Genomic DNA, 21,818 nt, shown 5'->3' with positions numbered 1-21,818 from the left:
ACGCCATCATTAGAACGATACATTTATACATGAATATTGTACTAAAAAAATGCAAAAAAGCTGACCAAATACAATGAGCACCATTCAATACAAAAAATCATACAACACAAGACTACGAGTATATATTTCAACGATGGTTAATGCACAATTTTATTTTTAAACATTTATTCAGTAAGTATGCTACAGGGACACATTTACATTTACATGAAACTCAGACGGCCCATGAACGCATCACAACTGGCATTCCACTCTAGAAATCCAAATGACGCAAAAGGTATACAGAATCTATGTTTTGCTTGGTTCCTTGATGAACTACTTTGATTTAAAAATATTTTAAGCGGGTTACTCACGTATTAAGTCGATATAGCGTTCGATGTAGCGTCGAACGCTATATCGACTTAATACGTGAGTAACCCGCTTAAAATATTTTTAAATATGTATGAGTCTCACGGGAGTTTTATAGTTAAAACTACTTTGATGTCGTGTAAGTGTCGCGGTAAGCGGTAATCGAAGACAATTTAGACAATATATCTAGAGTTTTATTTCTCTGATTGGCATGGAACGTGATTTTCTCGGATCTATTATTTCTGGAAGGACACAAGTATGGTAAAATTTTGTCAATTTTGGTAACATTTTCTGTTCCCAGAAATCGTCATTTTTGGGCACTCTTACAACTTTCATAGAGAATTCAGGGCTAGTCCATATTGCAAATACACAAATAGGTTTATTTGCAATATGCAGTTGTCCCTGAATCTGATAAAACCACTCATGGTTCATATCCATGACAAAGTTCCCGGCTTTGTCTGTTTTGAAACACTTAATTTTTTTATTCTTAATCGCATCGTTGGGGTCGACACCAAATGCGGAAAATGGGCATTTAATTTCCACTACCCCTTCATCGCAGATGCCGTCTGGAGAAGCACCAAGAAAACAGTGGTCTTTGTCTATAAACAACCCGCATTTCTCAATTACTATGTTTTCTTGTGCAGCAAGTTGCGCCAGAGCCTCTCCTTCATTCTCCTTTCCATGTTTTATGGAAGGAACATGGCTCAAGTCATAATTATATAAAACTGTTTTGACCAAAGGTGCTGAATTCAGGTTGGCGCGTCTCTTGCATATTTTCGCAAATATCGATGCTGTTAGAATGCACCTCCTCAATTCTAACCACAATGCGCTTTCAGCCTGTAGAACAGTGCTGCGTTCTATTTCGGACCGGTTAGCTGCCTGTTTTTTTAAATGGTTCAAGAAAAGATCTTTGGCCTGATCAAAGTCTTTTTGGTCCATATCTGGGCGCTGGTATTCCTGGCCGTAGTGCCCGTCAGTTTTGGTGAAGAGGATTTTTTTTCTACAGCGCTTAGGTTTCTCTGAGCGAAGCGTGTTTTGCGCATGTCTCTTTCCCTCCACACGTTTCAAAGATAGTCCAGGACTCTTATTCCAAAGTGTTTTATACAAAGTGTGCTGTGCTTTTCCGGTATTAAAAGCCACAATTGCAGCATAGCATCGTGCTTTGTATGAATTTTTCAATGAGTAATTTATCCTCTTGCCACCTACTACTTTTGCAATCATGCTGTTAAATTGCTCAGCTCGGTTGTTAGTATAGTTTGCTAACAGACTTCTAGAGTGGAGTGCCAATTTCGATGCGTTCTTTTGTAGTTTTGTCAGCAAACAAGGTACGAGTGGAACTAAATTTTGCTCAGTTTTTCGTTGTTGCGTGCAATAATAATCAGCACAGTCCCCGTGGTCTCCAAAAATATGGCGTATACTGTTCATGATGTCCACTTGTAAGTTTTTAATTTTAGTTTCGATGGAGTTGTTTTCGTTTCTTCTGAATTTGCTCGCCGAGCGAATAGCTGTACGGAGTCTTGTAAGCCGATCATCTGTTAGGAGTTTGCGTTCACGTAATGGGATCGAAGTATCTTTTTGCAATTGCATGTTTTTACCGTTATAGTTTCGCAACAGGTGATTAGTGCACTCTATTTTTTCAATATGTACGTCCGGATATGGTCGACTCTCAAGAATACTCTTGTAGGTGCTGGAATCTCCATCGGCTATCAAAGTTTTGTATATTAAATTTCTTTCTGCAATTGAACATTTAAAACCTTCTACTAATATCGCTGACTCCATGCTTGTGGCTGACCCATGATGATTTTTACTGCACTGATGTTCACGAGGAGGAACCTTTTTTTTGAGCACGTGCACATATCACGCAATACCGATTACGTACCCCAACATGCAATACTTTACCGGTATGTTCGCCAACGATGGCTGCCACACCAGATAAAGCAGAGTAATTTGTTCTGTATGAACGTTTACTCCAACAGGCGTCTGCTTCTACTGGTATCATTGCTATTCCTGCATCATTGACATCGCCCCGTATTATTGCGGCTTCTCGTTCATCTTCGGCAGCTTTCTGCATAGTTTGCTCAGCAGTTATACGCCATATTTCTGCAACATCGTCGTGTGTAGAGCTGTACAAATTGAACGACATAGTTGGTAAATCCATCGAGGCATTGATTTCATTAAGATTTGACCATCCAATTCCGGTCACGATTGCTCCAGATACTGCTCCAGCGTTGACGTCGAGTTTCATAGCATCATCGTCGCAAGTGTTAAGTACAAATTTTAAACCGCACATACGACATTTATAAGAAAATACCGATTTGAGTCCGGTTTGTTTTTCTTGAACTATTTTCAGATTGCTCAGCCTACAACCGAATTTATCACCATGTGATTCAATAGCAGTTAACTGTGTCATAAAATATTCAAAATCAATCACTCTCCGCCCCTGAACGACATAATTAGGTACCTGAAACAATTTCAATATTTAAGGAATGTAAGGGAGTTTATTTCAGTGATTTCACATATCTAACCTATTAGTATAAGATGTTTCCTATCTAGTTATTTTATTCCTATTGAACTTTTTAGTTCTTTTATTTGTCTAATTATTTTTCTATCTAGTGTGAAATATTTCCATTCAATATTTAGTTATTTATATAAGTATTTTTCTATCTAGTGTAAGATAATTTCGATAAATATTTAGTTATTTTATTTATGTAAGTTTTTTTTATATGTATAATATGTGTAAAAAGAATGTCCTATAATCTATTTATTTACTTTATTATTTAAATAAAAATTTAGTTAAACTTACTTCGGAATCTTCTATTTCTTTTTCTATTGTAAGGGATATTTCTTCCGCCTCATTCCGCTCTTCAATCTCTTCATCAAACTGTACATTTTGTTGTGGTGATTTACCGTTATCATTTTGAAATGTTGTTTGGTCATTGTCATCTAAAGTTTGGTCATTGATCTAAAAAAAGGTAAAAGTACTTAAATATTTCGCCCTAAGTGAAAGTATTAATTTTTACCTGATAATTTGCTTACAAAACTCGTAGAGACTGATAGACAGCCACACACACACACACACACACACACACACACACACACACACACACACACATACAGACAAATACTTTATATAGAAACTATATAGAAAAACTTGACGAAATTCCTCCTGCTTCCTGAGGGGCGTCTGCGGCCAACGAAAGACTGATAGAATAGAAATCTAAATATAAATTTCCAGAACTCAAATAAATAACCTATGTACAGCTTGGCAAAAAGGAAAAGAAATGGAACTATTCATCAACACTATCAGCAACACTTACATTTCTCATACAAAAGTGTCAAAATAGTTGCCACATGCAAAGTGGTTTACATAGACGGTGGTGCCCCTATTATTTTCTGCTCTTTTTTGCCAGCGTGTAACTGAAAGACTCAATAAGTGTAGTTATGGTTTTTACCTCGTTGAAGGGATCGGTTTGTTGAACATTGGGACCATTACTTATAGGAGCATTACTATTATTTGAAACTTGTAGCTTTTTCAATCTGAAATGATTTGTAATAATATCAATATAATTAAAACATCTTATTCCAAAAAGATAAATAAAATGCTTGAAATTGTTAATTGTTAGAAATTTAATCTTTCTACATCTGACAGGTGTCGATAATATCAGAAAATATAATTAAGGCATAAGACGATTAAAACTTTCGACGATTAAAAGTTTCATTTCAGTTCTGTAAATATTTATAAATAATATTATTGTGACATACCTTAGAGCTTCTCTTGCATTCTGTAAAACGCAACGGTTCCATTTTTTTCGTTTTTGAAGGCATTGGTATTTTTTGTCTTTCCCCATTGCTAGTACCAGTGTTAAACTGAAACCAATTTATAATAAGTATTAGAAAATATACTTATGCAAAAACTAGAAATTTTGGTTTAATTATCAAACTTCGATTATTAATATCACGTGTCAAAGATCTTGTTGAGACGAATCAGACGAACCCAAACACGAAGTGGTTTCAAGACCTGGTTGATGAGAACTCATGACTACCATCTGACTTCATCATCAGAACCTGGGTAGCATCTCTTGTCAAAGATCTTGTTGAGACGAATCATACGAGCCCAAACACGATGTGGTTTTAATACCTGGTTGATGAGAACTCATGACTACCATCTGACTTCATCATCAGACCCTGGGTAGCATCTCTTGTCAAAGATCTTGTTGAGACGAATCAAACGAGCCCAAACACGATGTGGTTTTAAAACCTGGTTGATGAGAACTCATGACTACCATCTGACTTCATCATCAGATCCTGGGTACCATCTCTTGTCAAAGATCTTGTTGAGACGAACCAAACGAGCCCAAACACGAAATGGTTTCAAGACCTGGTTGATGAGAACTCATGACTACCTTCCGGCTTCATCATCAGATCCTGGGTACCATCACCTCTTGTCAAAGATCTTGTTGAGGCAAATCAAACGAGCCCAAACACGAAATGGTTTCAAGACCTGGTTGATGAGAACTCATGACTACCTTCCGGCTTCATCATCAGATCCTGGGTACCATCACCTCTTGTCAAAGATCTTGTTGAGGCGAATCAAAAGAGCCCAAACACGAAATGGTTTCAAGATCTGGTTGATGAGAACTCATGACTACCATCTGACTTCATCATCAGATCCTGAGTACCATCTATTGTCAAAGATTTTGTTGAGACGAGTCAGTAACCTAAAATTATATTCAATAATAAATAATACTTACTAAAAATATTAGTCAAGTTAATTAGTTACTTACCAAAGTCGTCAACCCAAGGATCAAAGTTTTCGGTCGCAGTATACATGCAACAGTACAGCCAAACACGCACACAAGTGCGGTTTTGGACACGGCGGGTGCCGCACACAATGACAAAATAACTTCGCGATCGTCGAGCCGCGTGCGGAGCGGACTAACACACGTCCTGCCTCTAGAAGCTCTGCCGCGGTACTGACATCGCAAGCGCGCGTAACCGGTAATAAGGAGGCATTTTTAAAAAATCGTCAAAAATATTAAATTGCAATTAATAGAAAACTTTTGCATAAAATCTGTTTAAGTAAGCGTTGCAGATTATTTTTATATTAAAACTACTTCAAAAACAAGTAAGTTTTCAAAGGAATTGACACTTATTCTGAGGTGATTTCTGAAACAAATTGGATTCATCATATCCTCATTTACTCTATTCTAAAGCCTTATAACAAAGAAGTAGTCTCAGAAGATTGTAGTACAGGATATACATAATACATATTTACCACTTGAAGCATTCAAAACTATCCAAATTTTACAAATTAGGCGGACTAAGTCAGCACTTTTTGCGGGTTTTCCTAAACATGCACCAGAAAAAAAATCATAATTAATTAAGTGAGTTAGTTTTTAAAAATCCAGTCTCACAACATGTAAGTTAAGAAGATGTCCTAACCGAATCCTGAACTTAATAAGTCTTTTAGATGACGGAAAGTGTAGCATTTTGCCGACTAAAACTATCAATTTTACATTATTACGACGTTTTCGTTGAATGCGCTCTTAATTTTATTTGCGTACGATCGAGTCAAGCGGGCGCAATCCACGCGGCGCGGGTAGTGTAGGTATCAGCGCGGCAGCGGGGAAGGGCAATGACCTCTCTCGGCAATCGACAAACGACGCGTTGCGTATAAAACGCTAGTTTATTTAAACTGTGCGCCCAAATGAAGCTATTTAATTTAAAGCCTGTTGTGTTCGGTATTAGAGTAGCATTTTAACTAAATAATATTTATGTTTCCCAGATATAAATTATTTCAGGCATAAAATAATTCCATTAAAAATTAGCGTGCCTTGTTACTCGTAACACGAATTAGGGCCCATTTAGACGGTACGAGAACTCGTATACGAGTTTTATTACATTGCGGTATTTGATGGCTGTGCAAAATTGTATGTAACCTCAACAGCCCGCAATGTAACTAAAATCGCATGCGAGTTCGCACGCCGTCTAAAATGCTTTTTGCCGGCCGGGACCATAATATTCATACTAATGCCTGATTTAGACTCTAAATCAGGCATTAGTATGAATATTATGGTCCCGGCCGGCAAAAAGCATTTATCAAAATCTGTATAATTTATTTTGACATTTGTCAAAGTATATCAAAATGACATTTTTCATATCCACCCTAAATCTTTAGCTATATCGCTTTTTGTTGTACATTATTTTATTTTTTATAATAGACATTACGATTTACGATACAAGTGCGGAGAAAAGGAAGTTCGAAACGAGGGACGATAAATTAAAACGGGACCGGAGGGAGTATCTTAAGTTGACATGAGTTATGAATTTCCTTTTTCGCACGTGTATCATACAACGTCTTGCAGTACAGATGGCCCTTCGAAGTCTTCCTCTACTTATACTTCTCGCGCTAGCGCGTAAAAAAAAACACCATCTGTACTGAAAAGTAACTTTATTATATAATTATTACAAACAAATTGTCAAAAGTCATTTTGATCATATAATCTGTCAAAATGTGATTTTGGGTAAAAAATTTCAAACTGGAGTTACGAGTCTAAAATGTCAAAAAAGTATGTTGAGTCAAGACAAGAGTGTCAAAATGTAATTTTGAGTCAGAACTATCAAACTGACATTTTGGCTCGAATCTTATTGACATTTGCTGTCATAACTGTCAGAATGAAATTTTGGGACCAAACTGTCAAAATATATTTGGATCAAAACTGTCAAACGCCTGAGATCAAACCTGTCAAAATGACATTTTGAATCAAAACTGTCAAAATCTATCATTTGCCATTAAGGTACTATATCTTATACAACGGAATGACTTCAATTTACATTTTGGGTTAAAACGATCATATTGACATTTGCTGTCAAAAGTGTCAAATTGACATTTTGGTCAAAACCGTCAAATTTAAATTTTGCTCTAAACTATCAAATTGACATTTCGGTCAAAAATTCAAAACTGTCAAATTGACATTTTGGTCCAAAAAGTAAAATTGACATTTTCGTCAAAACTTTCAAATTTACATTTTTGGTCAAAACTGTCAAATTGACATTGTGTTAATTCTGTTATATCAAAATTTTGGCTCAACAAAGTCAAAATGTCACTTTGGGTCAAAAATGTAAAAATAAAATGTAGGGGAAAAACTGTCAAATTAACATTTTGCTTTAAAACGATCAAATTGGCGATTATCTGTTGAACTGTCAAAATATATTTTCGATCAAAACTTCCAAATTGACGTCTAATTTCAAACCTGTCAAAATGGTATTTTGAATCAAAACTGTCAAAAATTGTCAATTGCCTTTATGGTATGTGTAATCTGTCGTGTTGACAACGGAATGACTTCTCTTTACACTTTGGGTATTTATGGGTTAAAACGATGATATTGTCATTTGCTGTCAAAACTGTCAAATTGATATTTTGGTCAAAACTGTCAAAATTGCATTGTGTCAATTCGGTCATATTGCCCTTTGGGTTAACAATGTCAAAATGTCACTTTTGTCCAAAAATGTAAAAATGAAATTTTGGGTCAAAAATGTCAAATTTACATTTTGGGTTAAAACGATCAACTTGGCATTTGTGCTCAAAATTGTCAAATTGACATTTTGGGTCAACTCTGTCAAAACATCATCTTGGGTCAAAACTGTCAAAGCGATATTTTGGGCCAAAACTGTCAAAATGACATTTTGAATCAAAACTGTCAAAATCTGTCAATTGTCTTTAAGGTACCTACGTAAGTAGTTTATACAACGGTATGACTTTATTTCTAAGCAACAACCAAGTTAGTCTAATTTGACTGTATGACTCATACACCGTGTTTTTTTTTTCGTTTTCCATGAAATTCGACATGCAGTTGTTAGGTTCATTATCGGAAACCACCTGGTATACAATGTGTTTTTATTGATATCCGTTAACTTTAAGGGAAGTTTGCTTAGGTGAATTACAATTAATTTCTCTAAGAAAACGAAATATACATATTAAAAAATAAATTTAATGAATCAATTAGTAGTAAAAAAAAAGTGTAGTACGGCCTTTATACTTTCAGAATACTATTTATTATGACATGTGACGTCAATTACTAGACACTGGTTGAATGTTATTTTATTCTTGTTTCTCACACGGATTTAACTTTAGGAAATTTTATAGGATGTCACACACGTGTCCAGTAATTAAATTTATTTTTTTAAATAGATCGATAACCGTACAAGTTAAGACGCTGGTTTCATAGATACCATACATACATACATGCATACAATCACGCCTGTTTCCCAGAGGGGTAGGCAGAGATCACGGATTTCCATTTACTACGATCCTGACAAACCACTTTCGCTTCACACACTTTCATAACGTTTCTCATACACGCTCGTCGGTTTCGAGTACTTCTGACCTGGCCTTTTTGCAATATTTCCCTGATTTGATCAAGAAGCGATAGATAATTCATATATAAAGATAATTAATTTATATATAATTCATAGATAAATAATTGTTTTTGACCTAAAGAACCTTTCCTTAAAGTTAACGGAATTCAATAAAAACACAGTGTATGTATGTATACACACGCTGGTTTCTCGTCTATTTTGTGACAATAGTGCCTGGCAGAACTAAATTTGGGAAAGAAATCGCGAAAGATTTTATACTCCATTTACTGTGCCGCCGTGCGTTTAATTTGCATTATAATTGAAAATCTAGGAAAATATAGAAAAAAAAACGTTACTCTTTTTTGGGTTTTGCATAAATTACACCCTGTATTGTGTAACGAAAAACTGAAATTATTAGTTACAATAATAAATATAATCACGGTGTATGAATAGGATACTGGATCAAATTACCCCCATATTGGAATAAAGGCGAATTTACCGCAATTACGAGGATATAGATCAGTCAATGAATGCTCAAAAGGGGGGTCTAGGTGGAATGGCCGAAAGCAGAAAGTTTCTCTACGGGATGTTGTTAGGGGTAGTCAGGAGACATACATACTAAAAGTCCTCGGACTTTGGACGTGAGCTCGAAGAGGGGGGGGATGAAAAAAGGTCCCATTTTTTGGTTTTTTGCTCATATTTCAAAAACTATGCGTCATACGAAATTTTGGTTCACCACACCTTGAAAGCTTATAAAATTCTCTATAACTTTGATCCAGAAACTTTTTTTCTATTCTCAACCATTATCTATGTATGAGCACCTAAAAACTGTTATTTTTTTTAAAATCGTTTCCCCCCCCACTTTTTGCTTCATACATTGCTCCATATCTTGCAAAATATTTATCTTAGACAAAAGTTTTCTTAAAAAATCTTGTAGATCATTCAAATACCTTTCATAATATGTGTACATATGCTTCTGGGTCATGTACCGTTGAATAATTATACGACTTTAAAACGAAATGAAACAACAAATGTATGTGATAAACGTGTAAAATATGTATATCATGAACATGATTGTATTACGATGCTGTATAAATGCATTCACACAACAGGTAACAATACAATTAGCTGTATATAAAGGCCTTCTCACACTCACATCTACCACTACTACAATCTGTGGTGCACCGGCAAAGTATTGACTTCAGTATTTCTTCCGGAGCAGCTGGTACTTTGGTTTGCACAGGAATCAGTAAGTTGCTTTCGTTCCGTGCCATCCCCATTCATCATCCTCCTTGCGTTATCCCGGCATTTGCCACGGCTCATGGGAGCCTGGGGTCCACTTTGACAACTAATCCCAAGATTTGGCGTAGGCACTAGTTTTACGAAAGCGACTGCCTTCTTACTTTCCAACCCGAAGGGTAACTAGGACTTATTGGAATTAGTCCGGTTTCCTCACGATGTTTTCCTTCACCGAAAAGCGACTGGCAAATATCAAATGACATTTCGCACATAAGTTCAGAAAAAAGTCATTAGTATATTAGCGAGGGAGGTAAAAAAAGTGTGGAATACTAATACAACTAACTAACTTAGTTTCAGGGGTAAAAACTGCAAATAACTACAATTATGTCCTAACTCTTAAAAGTTTTCTACTACTATTCTACTTTAAATCAAATTTTAACGTAAAAAAAAAAGGTTTTTACTTGACGAATACTGGACCAAGTGCGCTAAAATACTCGTACTCTTAGATCTAGAAATCAAGTACTCTTAGATCATAAACTGTTATAAATTTGATATTCTCATGAATGCAGAAATAACCTCATTGATTTCGTTAAAACAAATCCGAATTTTTATGTTATTACGTGAACAAATATGTTAGTTATGTTACTTTGTACCTTTGAACGGCTCTCCTCTGATGTAAAATCATGAGTTTACACTTGCCTCAGTATCCTTAGGAGGTATGGATATAACTTACACGTGTTTTAATTTACTCGCTGCCTCTTTAGGCGGGATGATACTAATCGGTCTTCTTTGTTTGTTTGAAATGCTGTCGGTCTCACACCTTACTACTGTCAACACTGCAATTCTCTATTATAACCTTGTGTGTTACTGTGTTTGTTGTCCCAAATAAATCAAACAAATTGAAACTGTTTTTTCCATGTCATCTGGATCAGATGTGACAACTGTATCTTAGACAATATCCTCCCCGCCGTTATCATCAGTGTCTTCCTCTATCCTGGGGGTGTCGTTGACTTTCGATCCGGAGGTTGCGGGTTCGAACCCGGCTCGTACCAATGACTTTTTTCTGAACTTATGTGCGAAATGTCATTTGATATTTGCCAGTCGCTTTTCGGTGAAGGAAAACATCGTGAGGAAACCGAACTAATTCCAATGAGTTCTAGTTACCCTTCGGGTTGGAAAGTCAGATGGCAATCGCTTTCGTAAAACTAGTGCCTACGCCAAATCTTGGGATTAGTTGTCAAAGTCAACACCAGGCTCCCATGAGCCGTGGCAAATGCCGGGATAACACAAGGAGGATGATGAATGGGGATGGGCACGGAACGAAAGCAACTTACTGATTCCTGTGCAAACCAAAGTACCAGCTGCTCCGGAAGAAATACTGAAGTTAATATTTTGCCGGTGCACTACAGATTGTAGTAGTGGTAGATGTGGGTGTTAGAAGGCCTTTATGTACAGCTAATTGTATTGTTACCTGTTGTGTGAATGCATTTATACAGCATCGTAATACTTCATGAAATACATATTTTACACGTTTATCACATACATTTGTTTTATTTCGTTTTAAAGTCGTATAATTATTTAACGGTACATGACCCAGAAGCATATGTACACATATTATGAAAGGTATTTGAATGATCTACAAGATTTTTCAAGAAAACTTTTGTCAAAGATAAATATTTTTCAAGATATGGAGCAATGTATGAAGCAAAAAGTGGGGGGGAAAACGATTTTTAAAAAATTAATAGTTTTTAGGAGCTCATACCTAGATAATAGTTGAGAATAGAATATAGTTTCTAGATCAAAGTTATAGATAATTTTATAAGCTTTCAAAGTGTAGTAAACCAAAATTTCGTATGACGCAAAGTTTTTGAAATATGAGCAAAAAACCAAAAAATGGGACCTTTTTTCATTCCCCCCTCTTCGAGCTCACGTCCAAAGTCCGAGGACTTTTAGTATGTATGTCTCCTGACTACCCCTAACAACATCCCGTAGTGAAACTTTCTGCTTTCGGCCATTCCATCTAGGATCGTTCGTTGACCAAGCTAATAATGTAAAATGAAATCATATTTTCGATGCGATACCTTCACGTGTTTTCGAAATATACAGATTGGTCTTTTCGTTAATAATGTAATACGAGTAAAATAAAGTTCAGTAATAATATATATGTGTTAGTTTTAATTGGGAAGACATGCAAAAAATTGGGAGAAACCATCAAATCCCGACCATCTGGCAACCCTAAATTATGCATGACTGCGCACGAGACGTATGTACTTACGCCGCGAGGCAGCGCGGCGTCGCGCCAGTGGCACGCGCCAACCTGATTGGTTATCGGTTGCGCGCCACACTGCGCGAAAATTTAAAATACTTTGCTATTGAAATATAGTCAAATATTGAAAACCCATTGATCAAAACCGCACAAATTAAATTTGATGACTCGATATTATATTAATAATAATATAGACGTCAACTTATGAACATGAAAATTTTTTTGAGGATTTGAACGGGTTTTTATTACAAAATATTTTTTTTAAATATAAGCAATCTATGAATGTCGCACACTTTTAAAAAAATAAGATATTTTAATGCCCTGAATCGTACAAGGCTTCACTTACTGACTCTAATATTTTTTTAAGGGTTTTAGGATCAATATTAGAATTTTTTTGAATATCATTAAACCCATGGATGAAAATTGCACAAAATGCATATATACATCGGCAACCACTTTGTTTTTAGACAAATACAAATAATTTCTTCTCGAATATTTTTTTGACTGAACACTGCTTAAAAAGAGAAATACCTAAAGTTCGTGCTAAGCAAGTACCTAGGAACGCACAAAACATTATTTTTATATTTGATCAATAGTCTTAAAACTATATTCAAAAAATAAGCAACATGAATATTATCGAAACCTCAAAAGTTATCGCTACCCGACTACTAGATCTGTGTTAGATTAGATTGTCCTATTTTATTCATGTCTATTTAACTAAGCACGATTAGCCATTCACACGCGGACATCGCATATAAAACCAGGGGCGGCTCACTCCGCCATTCTATCGCCGCGCTACAAGTACATCCTGGCGGCCGCGAGTTCGCGGCCTACTCAGGGTTGGCGCGCGTTCTCACGGAATGCACGTTCGCACTTTCTATTGTTACTTAACGTCGCGAGTTTTTTTAAGGTTCATATGCGATGTCCGCGTGTCGAATGGGTAATAATACTTAGTTAAATAGACATCATGAATAAAATAAATACCATAGGACATTCTTACACAGATCTACTACTAATTAAGTCCCACGGAAAAGTCCCACGAATAAGGCTTGTACTGTTGGAACTTGAACAAAAAAATATAAATACAGTATATATACCTAGAAAGTACCCAAGACTTGAATATAATAGTATAAAATTTTATGTGAGTATTCATTCGTTTTAATCCATAGGTAACCCTATCGCCGGACGCCGCGCACGTGCAGCTCGTTTCTTTGTAAGAATTTTGTAGGTATTTAAAAAGGCGGCATTTCGTGAACATCAAAGCAGTGGGCCTTCTGTACTTGTACTATTGTTGTATGTTGTATGTCCTAAGGCACCCCATAGGTGCATAGGGCCTCCACAAGATCCTTCCACGCCTTTCTATCTTGAGCCACCGCCTTGGCCTCGTTCCAGCTCAGTCCATATTCCCTCAGCTCGTTCTCAACGCTCCGCCTCCAGGTGTGTACGGGGCGTTTGCGGGCCCTCTTTCCTCCTTGAGGCCGCCACTCAAACGCGATACTGGCGCTGTTGGTAGCTCCTCTTCGAAGGGTATGACCGATCCATCTCCATTTCCGCTGAGCCACTTCCTGGGCGATCGGAGGTTGTCGGCACATACTCCACAGATTCTCATTCCTTATAGTTTTCGGCCAGAAGATACGGAGGATCGACCGGAGGGACTTATTGACAAACACTTGAAGTTTGTGCGTCAGCCCCTTTGTCACTCTCCATGTCTCACAGCCGAAGAGAAGCACGGTCTTGACAATAGATTCGAAGAGGGAGATTTTCACGCGGCGAGTAAGCACGTTTGAATCCCAAACAGGCTTGAGTTGAGCAAATGCAGCTTTTGCCTTCTTAATTCTGCTCTCGACGTCATCGTCTGCACCTCCCTGACACGACAGTGTACTGCCGAGGTACACAAACTTGGAGACTGATTCAAGGCGGTCGTTTTTGAGCAACAAAGGTTCCTTACAAGCTGATTGTACTCGCATATTGACAGTCTTCCGTCGGTTGATTCGCAGGCCCATAGCTTCAGCTTCCTCTTGAAGACTCTCAAGTTTCGCTTTTAGGTGGGCTAAAGATGGCGAAATCAGCACGATGTCATCGGCGTAATCAAGATCTTCCAGTACCTTTGTATGCCAGGAAATGCCTCTTGGCGTTTTGACCACTCTTCTCATGACGTCGTCGAGCAGAATTATAAATAGCAGTGGAGACAGGAGGCATCCCTGCTTCACACCGGCACTTATTTGTATAGGCGCTCCCATTTCCTTTTCATGTATCACCCTACATGTGCTCCCCTCGTACAGGGAGCGGATGATGCGGATGACACACTCGGGTATGCCCCTGCGACGAAGGCTGGACCACAGCGCGCTCCACTTCACGGTATCGAAGGCTTTTTCAAAGTCCACAAAGGCGAGGAACAACTCCGACTGCCATTCGACACTCTGTTCCATGCCACTCTTGGTGCAATGCGATTGAGCAGTATCTTTGCTAAAACTTTTGCGGCTGTGGGCAGGAGCGTTATGCCGCGCCAGTTATCGCATTGCGATAGATCACCCTTCTTTGGGACTTTCACCAAGAGTCCCTGCTTCCACTCATCGGGTACTCGTCCAGCTTCCCAGATACGGGTCAGTAGAGGATACAGTAGAGTTGCAGATGTCCCAGGATCGACCTTCAACATGTCCACGTGGATGCTATCAATGCCCGGCGCTCTCCCCGGTTTCAGGGACTTCACCGCCACCAAAACTTCTGCAAAGGACGGTGGAGCCGTTGGCACACCCAGTAGCTCGTCTGGGAGATCATTACTGGTATGCTGGGTGTCAGGGGATTGGGCTTGCTCCAGCAGGCTCGAGAAGTGTTCGGTCCACCTTTGCAGCTGCTCGCTTGAGGTGCACAGGAGACTGCCGTCTTTACCTTTCAGCGGTTTCTTTGCTGTACGTGCCCGACGGCCGCTGAGGCGGCGCGTTACGTCGTACAGCTCGCGCATGTCGCTGCGGCGTGCGGCGGTATTTGCGCGCTCCGCCAGCTCGTCTGCGGCTCGGCGGCGGTCTCTGCGCGCGAATTTCCTGATCCTCGAACGGAGGGTGCTGTACCGTTCTCGGAGACTGGACGTTTCTGGCTCTGTAGAAGATTGCAGCAGGAGATTAATTTGGTGCCTATCTTCTATAAGCTGCCATAGATCTGCTGACATCCAGCTCTCCCTGATCGGCTTCGTGTACCCGAGCACCTCTTCACCGGCTCTCGTATAGGCGGTGCGGATGCGGCTCCAAGTTTCGTCCAACTGCTCATCTTCAAGTTCCTCTAGAAGTTCGTACTGATTCCTGAGACATAGGCGAAATTTCTCCCGCGATTCAGGGTTCCGGAGTTTGCGTACATCGAAACTTCTAGAGATCTTCTCGGACTTGCGGCGGGGGACCGCCAATTTTAGCCGCACTTCAGCAACAACAAGATGGTGATCGCTGTCCACGTCGGCTCCACGCCGGTTCCGCACGTCCAGTAATGAGGACCTCCAGGTACGGCTGATCGCAACATGGTCAATTTGGTTACGCGTTACACCGTCGGGGAATTCCAAGTAGTCTTATGGCACTCCTTGTGTTTAAATAGTGTACCACCCACTACGAGGCTTCTAGCGGAACACAACTCGCCGAAAAGTTCTCCGTTCTCGTTCATGTTTCCGGTGGCTCCATGTATACCCATGTAATGTTCTCTGCCATCATTGTCGCTGCCTAACTTCGCGTTGAAGTCGCCCATCAAGATCACGATGTCCTGCTTGCGAACACTTCTGAGTGTGGTCTCAAGTTGGTCATAGAAGGCGGTTTTTGACTCGTCTGTGGCTTCATTCGTTGGAGCGTAACACTGTACGACGCTGATCTTACGGGCCCTAGAGTCAAATCGCGCTAACATGATGCGTTCCGAAATCGGCTTCCAGCTTAACAGGCTTTTCATAGCACCGCGGCTGAGGAGAAGACCAACTCCATATTCCCGGCGTGCGCCTTCGTCTTCCTTGCCGCTAAACAGTAGTGTAGTGCCAAAATCTGCCTCCACTTCTCCAAATCCGTTCCACCTCGTCTCGCTCAATCCTAGGATATGAATGCTGTAATCACTCATGACTTTAGCTACCTGAGGCAGCCTTTCAGGTCGAGTCATGGTTCTGACATTCCAGCATCCTATCCGTGTCCGTTGTTTCATGCCAAGGGTTGTCGTAAAAAGGGGGGTCCGGTTATTTTCTCTTGTGTAGGTTTCATAATCAGTTGTGTTTTAAGAGCGTGCAGGTGATTAGCCCACAGCGCCCCGATCACGATGATGGGGCTGCCATCTTTGCGTCCGTGCCCGCAGAGCCAGGCTTTAAGGGGTTACCCCAAGGCTTCTGGTAGCCTAAGCGTTTTTCTGTCAGGGTTGTCTCCCTTAGCTAAGTATTCGGTTTTACGGCGCCGAATGCTCGCCTTCGCCCTGCATACTCAGCTATTTTGGTCCCAGGGTATATTTATAATGGAGCAAAGCCTGTTAGCGAACCAAAACATTGCCCAGGAGGGACGGCAGGGACGTGTATGCAGGACTTAATTGGTGTGCGGAACTTAGGTCTAACTTTGCTTATTTAAACCTACGCAAACTGGCAAACTCAGTATTTTGTTTCAGGAACTTCACCGCCTAGCACAGTAAAGCCCACCGAGGCCTATCTAACACCAATTCAAACCCCTCCCCCAATTCAAACCCCTCCCAATACTACTACAATAGTACTATTATATATTCTGTGATAAAACTTATAAAAAACTCGTGACGTAAACTAACAATCGAAAGTACGAACGTGCGTTCCGTGAGAACGCGCGCCACCCCTGATTAGGCCGCGAACTCGCGGCCGCCAGCATGTACTTGTAGCGCGGCGATAGAATCGCGGAATGAGCCGCCCCTGCCTATACGCAGAGCAGAGACATGATGCCTCTACAAAACAGACGTAGAGACCTAGACACTTACCACCTGAGATGTCTGCGGTCTATACTTAGGATCAAATGGCTGGATCGCGTCCCCAACTCAGAGGTCCTGCGTCGTTCTGGATTGTATGGTATGGAGGCCATATTAATGCAGCGGCAGCTTAGATGGTGTGGGCACGTCCTTAGAATGGGCGACCACCGCGCACCGCTTGCCAAAAGCTGTTCTCTACTCTGAGTTAGCGCCGGGTAAGCGAAGGCACGGTGGTCAGCACCTGCGCTACAAGGACGTGCTCAAACGACATCTGAACGCTTGCGACATCGGCCATGAGCGTTAGGAGGAGCTTTCTGCGAAAAGGTCATCTTGGCGAACTACTATCTATAAAGGTGTTAAGGCATTTGAGGATAACCGCCTCAAAACCTTCGACGAAAAGCGACAATTACGAAAAGAGTGACCTAAGCCCTCCTACGCGTACACGTATAACTCCGCTGGCCAACTTTATTGCCACACGTGTCAGGTTACCAGGTAGTATTTAAAATCAAGTTCGGCCTGGCCAGCCACATTAGAGCACACGCAAGGAAACGTCCGTAAGGCGTATTTAGGGTCGCCGTCATCGAAAACGATGAGGAGGACCATATACATACCTATAGGCAAGCCATTGTAGTTAAAGAAACAAACAAAACTGAATTTGGCAGAATTATGTTTAAAATTTTGTAAAATAAAAATTCAATGTACAAGCAAATATTTGGATTCAGTTCTATTATTTTTGTACTTATATGTATAATTGGATAAGATTTTGGTCCGATACTATGTCTGTATGGATGTGGAATAATGATAATAATTGATAAAAAATGTCCTATGTCATGCACTCTCCAAATCCATCCTTCTCATCATGTTTAATATGTATTTCAATTAGCCTGGCTGGGATCTTATCTTCATTTTATCCATCTTTTTTAACCCCTGACGCAAAAACGAAGGGGTGTTATAAGTTTGACGTGTCTGTCTGTCTGTCTGTGTGTGTGTCTGTCTGTGGCATCGTAGCTCCCGAACGGATGAACCAATTTTGATTTAGTTTTTTTTGTCTGAAAGCTGAGTTAGTCGGGAGTGTTCTTAGCCATGTGTCATAAAAATCGGTCCACTATATCGCGGTCGGGGGTTTTTTCAAAATTTTAATTTTTGTGCAAGTATCCTTCAGCTATTCAGGGGCTTCTCGACCATCTCCATGTGTTTGATGATGAGGTTCATGGCAAGTTGCTCTGAAATCCTTTGGTAACAGCCGTTACAGGTAATCTGCTCCAAAGTTCATCATAATTTGTCTGGCGAGGGTGACAATCGCACAATAGGTGTTTGACACTTCTCAACAGTCTCTTCCTTCGTCTTCGCCATAAATTAAGAAATTGTCAGAGCATCCCATCGAAAAAAATTGTCCATTAAGAACAACTCAGTCAAAAGATATTTCTCTAAAATCATTCAGACATTCCGCTCTCGACTCTTTCCTCCTTCAAAACTTAATTAATCGGAACGTAATTTGAGAATCTGAATGACAATGAAATAATCTATGTCGGACCGTTTAGCTTTTTTGGTTAATTGTTACTAATCTTGAGTCTCACACCTTTTTTTGCGCCACAATGAAAAAGGCCGTTTTTGGAAATTTTTGATTGGCTCTAGTCTTTAAAAAGCAGAATATCAAAAAAATCAAAACGGTCCGACACAGATAAAATAATAACAATCTGTGTTGAAAAAATCATTGCTCTATCTTCAAAAACCAGGGAGGAAATAGTTGAGAGTGTTTGTATGGAGAATTGACCCCTACCGTATCGTCTTAATATGATTTATACTTATTTTACTGAGGTGTATTGTATCTATCTACTTATCATAATCCATATATTATAATCCATACTGATATTATAAATGGGAAAGTGTGTGTGTCTGTTGGTTTGTCTGTCTTTCACGGCAAAACGGTGAGGCGAATTGACGTGATTTTTTAAGTGGAGATAGTTGAAGGGAAGGAGGCTACATTTTGTCTCTTTCTAACGTGAGCAAAGCCGTGGGCAAAAGCTAGGATCTTATATAGTTCAAATATCCAGTGCAATAATTATTTTTGCTGTACAGCTGGACAACTTATTTATTTATTTAAACTTTATTGCACACAAAAAAAGTACAATTGGCAGACCTCTCTAGCAAGCCAATGACCAACAAGCACATTTATCTGTTTGGCCTCACAATTAACTCATTCATTGATATGGTGTCATTTGTACGTAATTATTTGTGCTGTGAAATATAGATAAAATATGTATTGCTGCAATGATTTACTAAAACAAACTTTGCTTAGCAGGGAATCATTAAACATACTCTACTGGTAGACAATTCTTTTAATTATTATTTATCTTGTCAGCAGAGATAAATATATGAAGCATTCATCAATATATTATATTCCTGTATACCTGTACAACAACTAAGTAATTATACTTATATGAGTTCTATGACATAATCACCTTGGTTATTTTTTACATCCTATCCTAACCCCCTTATTCATAAACATACTCTATGTTTATGAATAAGGGGGTAAAAGTGTATCATGTTTTGAAAACAAAACAATAAATTATAAAGATTAACTGAATTTTATCCTTAACCTGTAGGAATATACATATGATGGTGGATATGACATATTCATATGTTTCCATAAAAAGCATTTCACACTACAACTGTACATATTTAATTTCTATTTTCAATAAAATTAATATAATGACGACCGGTCTGGCTCAGTTGGTAGTGACCCTGCCTGCTAAGCTTCGGTCCTGGGTTCGAATCCCGGTAAGGGCATTTATTTGTGTGATGAGCACAGATACTTGTTCCTGAGTCATGGATATTTTCTATGTATATAAGTATGTATTTATCTATTTAAGTATGTATATCGTCGTTTAGCACCCATAGTACAAGCTTTGCTTAGTTTGGGGCTAAGTTGATCTGTGTAAGGTGTCCCCATTAAAAAAAAAAAAATGTTTAATGTAATAATCAGTCTACTAAGTATTTGTTTTAACTTTTTTTTTTTAGTTTATTCAGAAATCATACAGCCACATAAACACATTATATATTGGCCTGTGTGGTGACGGGTTAAGAATTTCACCACCCCCTTTCTTCCCGTGGGTGTCGTAGAAGGCGACAGGCGACTATGGGATATGGGTTAAATTGTGGCGTAGGCGAGAGGCTGGCAACCTGTCACTGCAATGTCACAGTTTAGTTTTCTTTCAACCCCTTATTTGCCAAGAGTGGCACGTTCTGCCTACCCCTTTATGGGATACAGGCGTGATTGTATATGTATGTATGTATATTGGCAATACAAAAATGTACTGCAAAAAAAGAAAACAGTAACAAAAGACCTGGAGGTTCCTAATTGTATACTAAATAATTTTGTATTTTTCATAAGTTTAAAATGAAATATTGTCCCTGTTTTATTTTATGATCTTTGTTTCATTATTATGATGTTATATTAGTTCATACTTTAATTTCAAAGTGAATGAATTTATGAAGTTGTTGCTCTATTTAATTATAACATGTCACACAAAGATGCCAACATTTTCATGTATCACTTGCTTCACTTATTTACATTCATAATGTATTCGGGAAATTGGATATAAAAATAAATATCTTATCAGAATGTTTGAAAAGGATTTCATTATATTTTCCAGTAAACACAAAACAAGTAATACTTCATATTGATTAGAGATCAGCTGATGTGATAAAATAGTGTTATTAATTAAATTTATGAATCATGCATTCAATAAGATAGATTAGTGGAATGTCTATCTACTGTGTATAAGACATATGTGTTGCTCTATATATTGACAACAAAGCAGTGATATTATCGAGCCTAATGTTCTGTGCGGCCACTCACCCCATGAACCAGTCGACGGTGTCGCGCAGGTACTCGGGTAGCCGCTCCAGCTTGACGGCTGACACTTGCTCCTGACCAGAAACACAGCGCCCGGCGCTCCGCTGCTGACTTCCCTGAGCTCGACGAGCTCCGATCCGCGCCTAGCTCACGGCCAGCATCACACTTCACGGAGCCCGAGCGCGCGCAGCTAACTGTAACAGGCCGCCGCTGCCACACCGCGCCAACCGTGCGCGTTAAAAATCTTCAAAGCTAACTAGAGCGTGTCACAGTCACAAAGTTATTAAGAGTTTCATTACAGCAGCTGAGCTCAATTCGCCATGTTGCGCAACTCAACCAATTATTTATAGATAAAACGAGCTCCTCGACGTTCTTTGTAAGAACGGAAGGCTTAACACCGAAGTATAAAATTAAACCTTTACATTCAGAAACAGAAGTTTATGAACATTTAACATTTTCTGTTTTCTCGAAAGAGCTAAGCTCAAAGCTGACAAAAAATTTTGCTAACTCAAATACATACAGGCAACACCAACACTAACTGTCAAAACTGTCAAATCAAATAAAGTTAAAGGGATCTACACATGCTACAACTGAGTTTCAATTCGTCAGAAGTTTCGAATTTAAGCTCTCTGTTAATTTTCTCGTTCTCATTTATTTATGGGAGTCATAGGTGACCACTGAGTATTACTTATATTCTTAGTGGACTTGAAATTTGCAAAGCATTGCGGTTCATATGGTTAATCGCTTTATTTCTTTATTATCAAGCGAATTGTCGAAACATGCGATCTTTCGGAAGGTCTGTCAATCCTTCAATTT

At 39.0% G+C, this 21,818-nt stretch overlaps 2 protein-coding genes across 3 annotated transcripts in view; both read right to left on the bottom strand.

Annotated features, from left to right (window-relative positions):
- LOC125228950 overlaps positions 1–21,515 on the bottom strand; it is a 99,627-nt gene extending 78,112 nt beyond the window's left edge. The window contains exon 1 of one of the 2 annotated variants that reach the window (XM_048133677.1): positions 21,006–21,515. The gene's annotated coding sequence lies outside the window, so the exon portion shown is untranslated. The remainder of the gene's footprint in view (positions 1–21,005) is intronic. The other variant, XM_048133683.1, reaches the window with a different exon arrangement.
- On the bottom strand, positions 2,067–4,193 carry LOC125228674. Its single transcript, XM_048133326.1, has 5 exons — positions 4,108–4,193; positions 3,798–3,882; positions 3,149–3,307; positions 2,225–2,806; positions 2,067–2,078 (listed from the first exon to the last, which is right to left on the bottom strand). Exons 1-5 carry the CDS (start codon positions 4,191–4,193, stop codon positions 2,067–2,069), a joined length of 924 nt encoding a protein of 307 aa, XP_047989283.1.
- Positions 21,516–21,818: the final 303 nt, after the last annotated feature.

Source organism: Leguminivora glycinivorella, chromosome 8 (genome assembly GCF_023078275.1).
Source record: "Leguminivora glycinivorella isolate SPB_JAAS2020 chromosome 8, LegGlyc_1.1, whole genome shotgun sequence".
NCBI classification, from domain to species: Eukaryota; Metazoa; Arthropoda; class Insecta; order Lepidoptera; family Tortricidae; genus Leguminivora; species Leguminivora glycinivorella.
Note: the sequence above shows the minus strand (reverse complement) of the source record. Positions and strands in the feature narration are given on the sequence as shown.

Excerpts from the sequence above, each read along its gene's own strand:
- LOC125228674 (XM_048133326.1), bottom strand. The coding sequence starts at position 4,193 with ATGGGGAAAGACAAAAAATACCAATGCCTTCAAAAACGAAAAAAATGG. Across the intron at positions 3,883-4,107 it reads AATGCAAGAGAAGCTCTAAG|ATTGAAAAAGCTACAAGTTT; the intron begins GTATGTCACAAT and ends AAATCATTTCAG. Across the intron at positions 2,807-3,148 it reads AAGAAATAGAAGATTCCGAA|GTACCTAATTATGTCGTTCA; the intron begins GTAAGTTTAACT and ends AAATTGTTTCAG.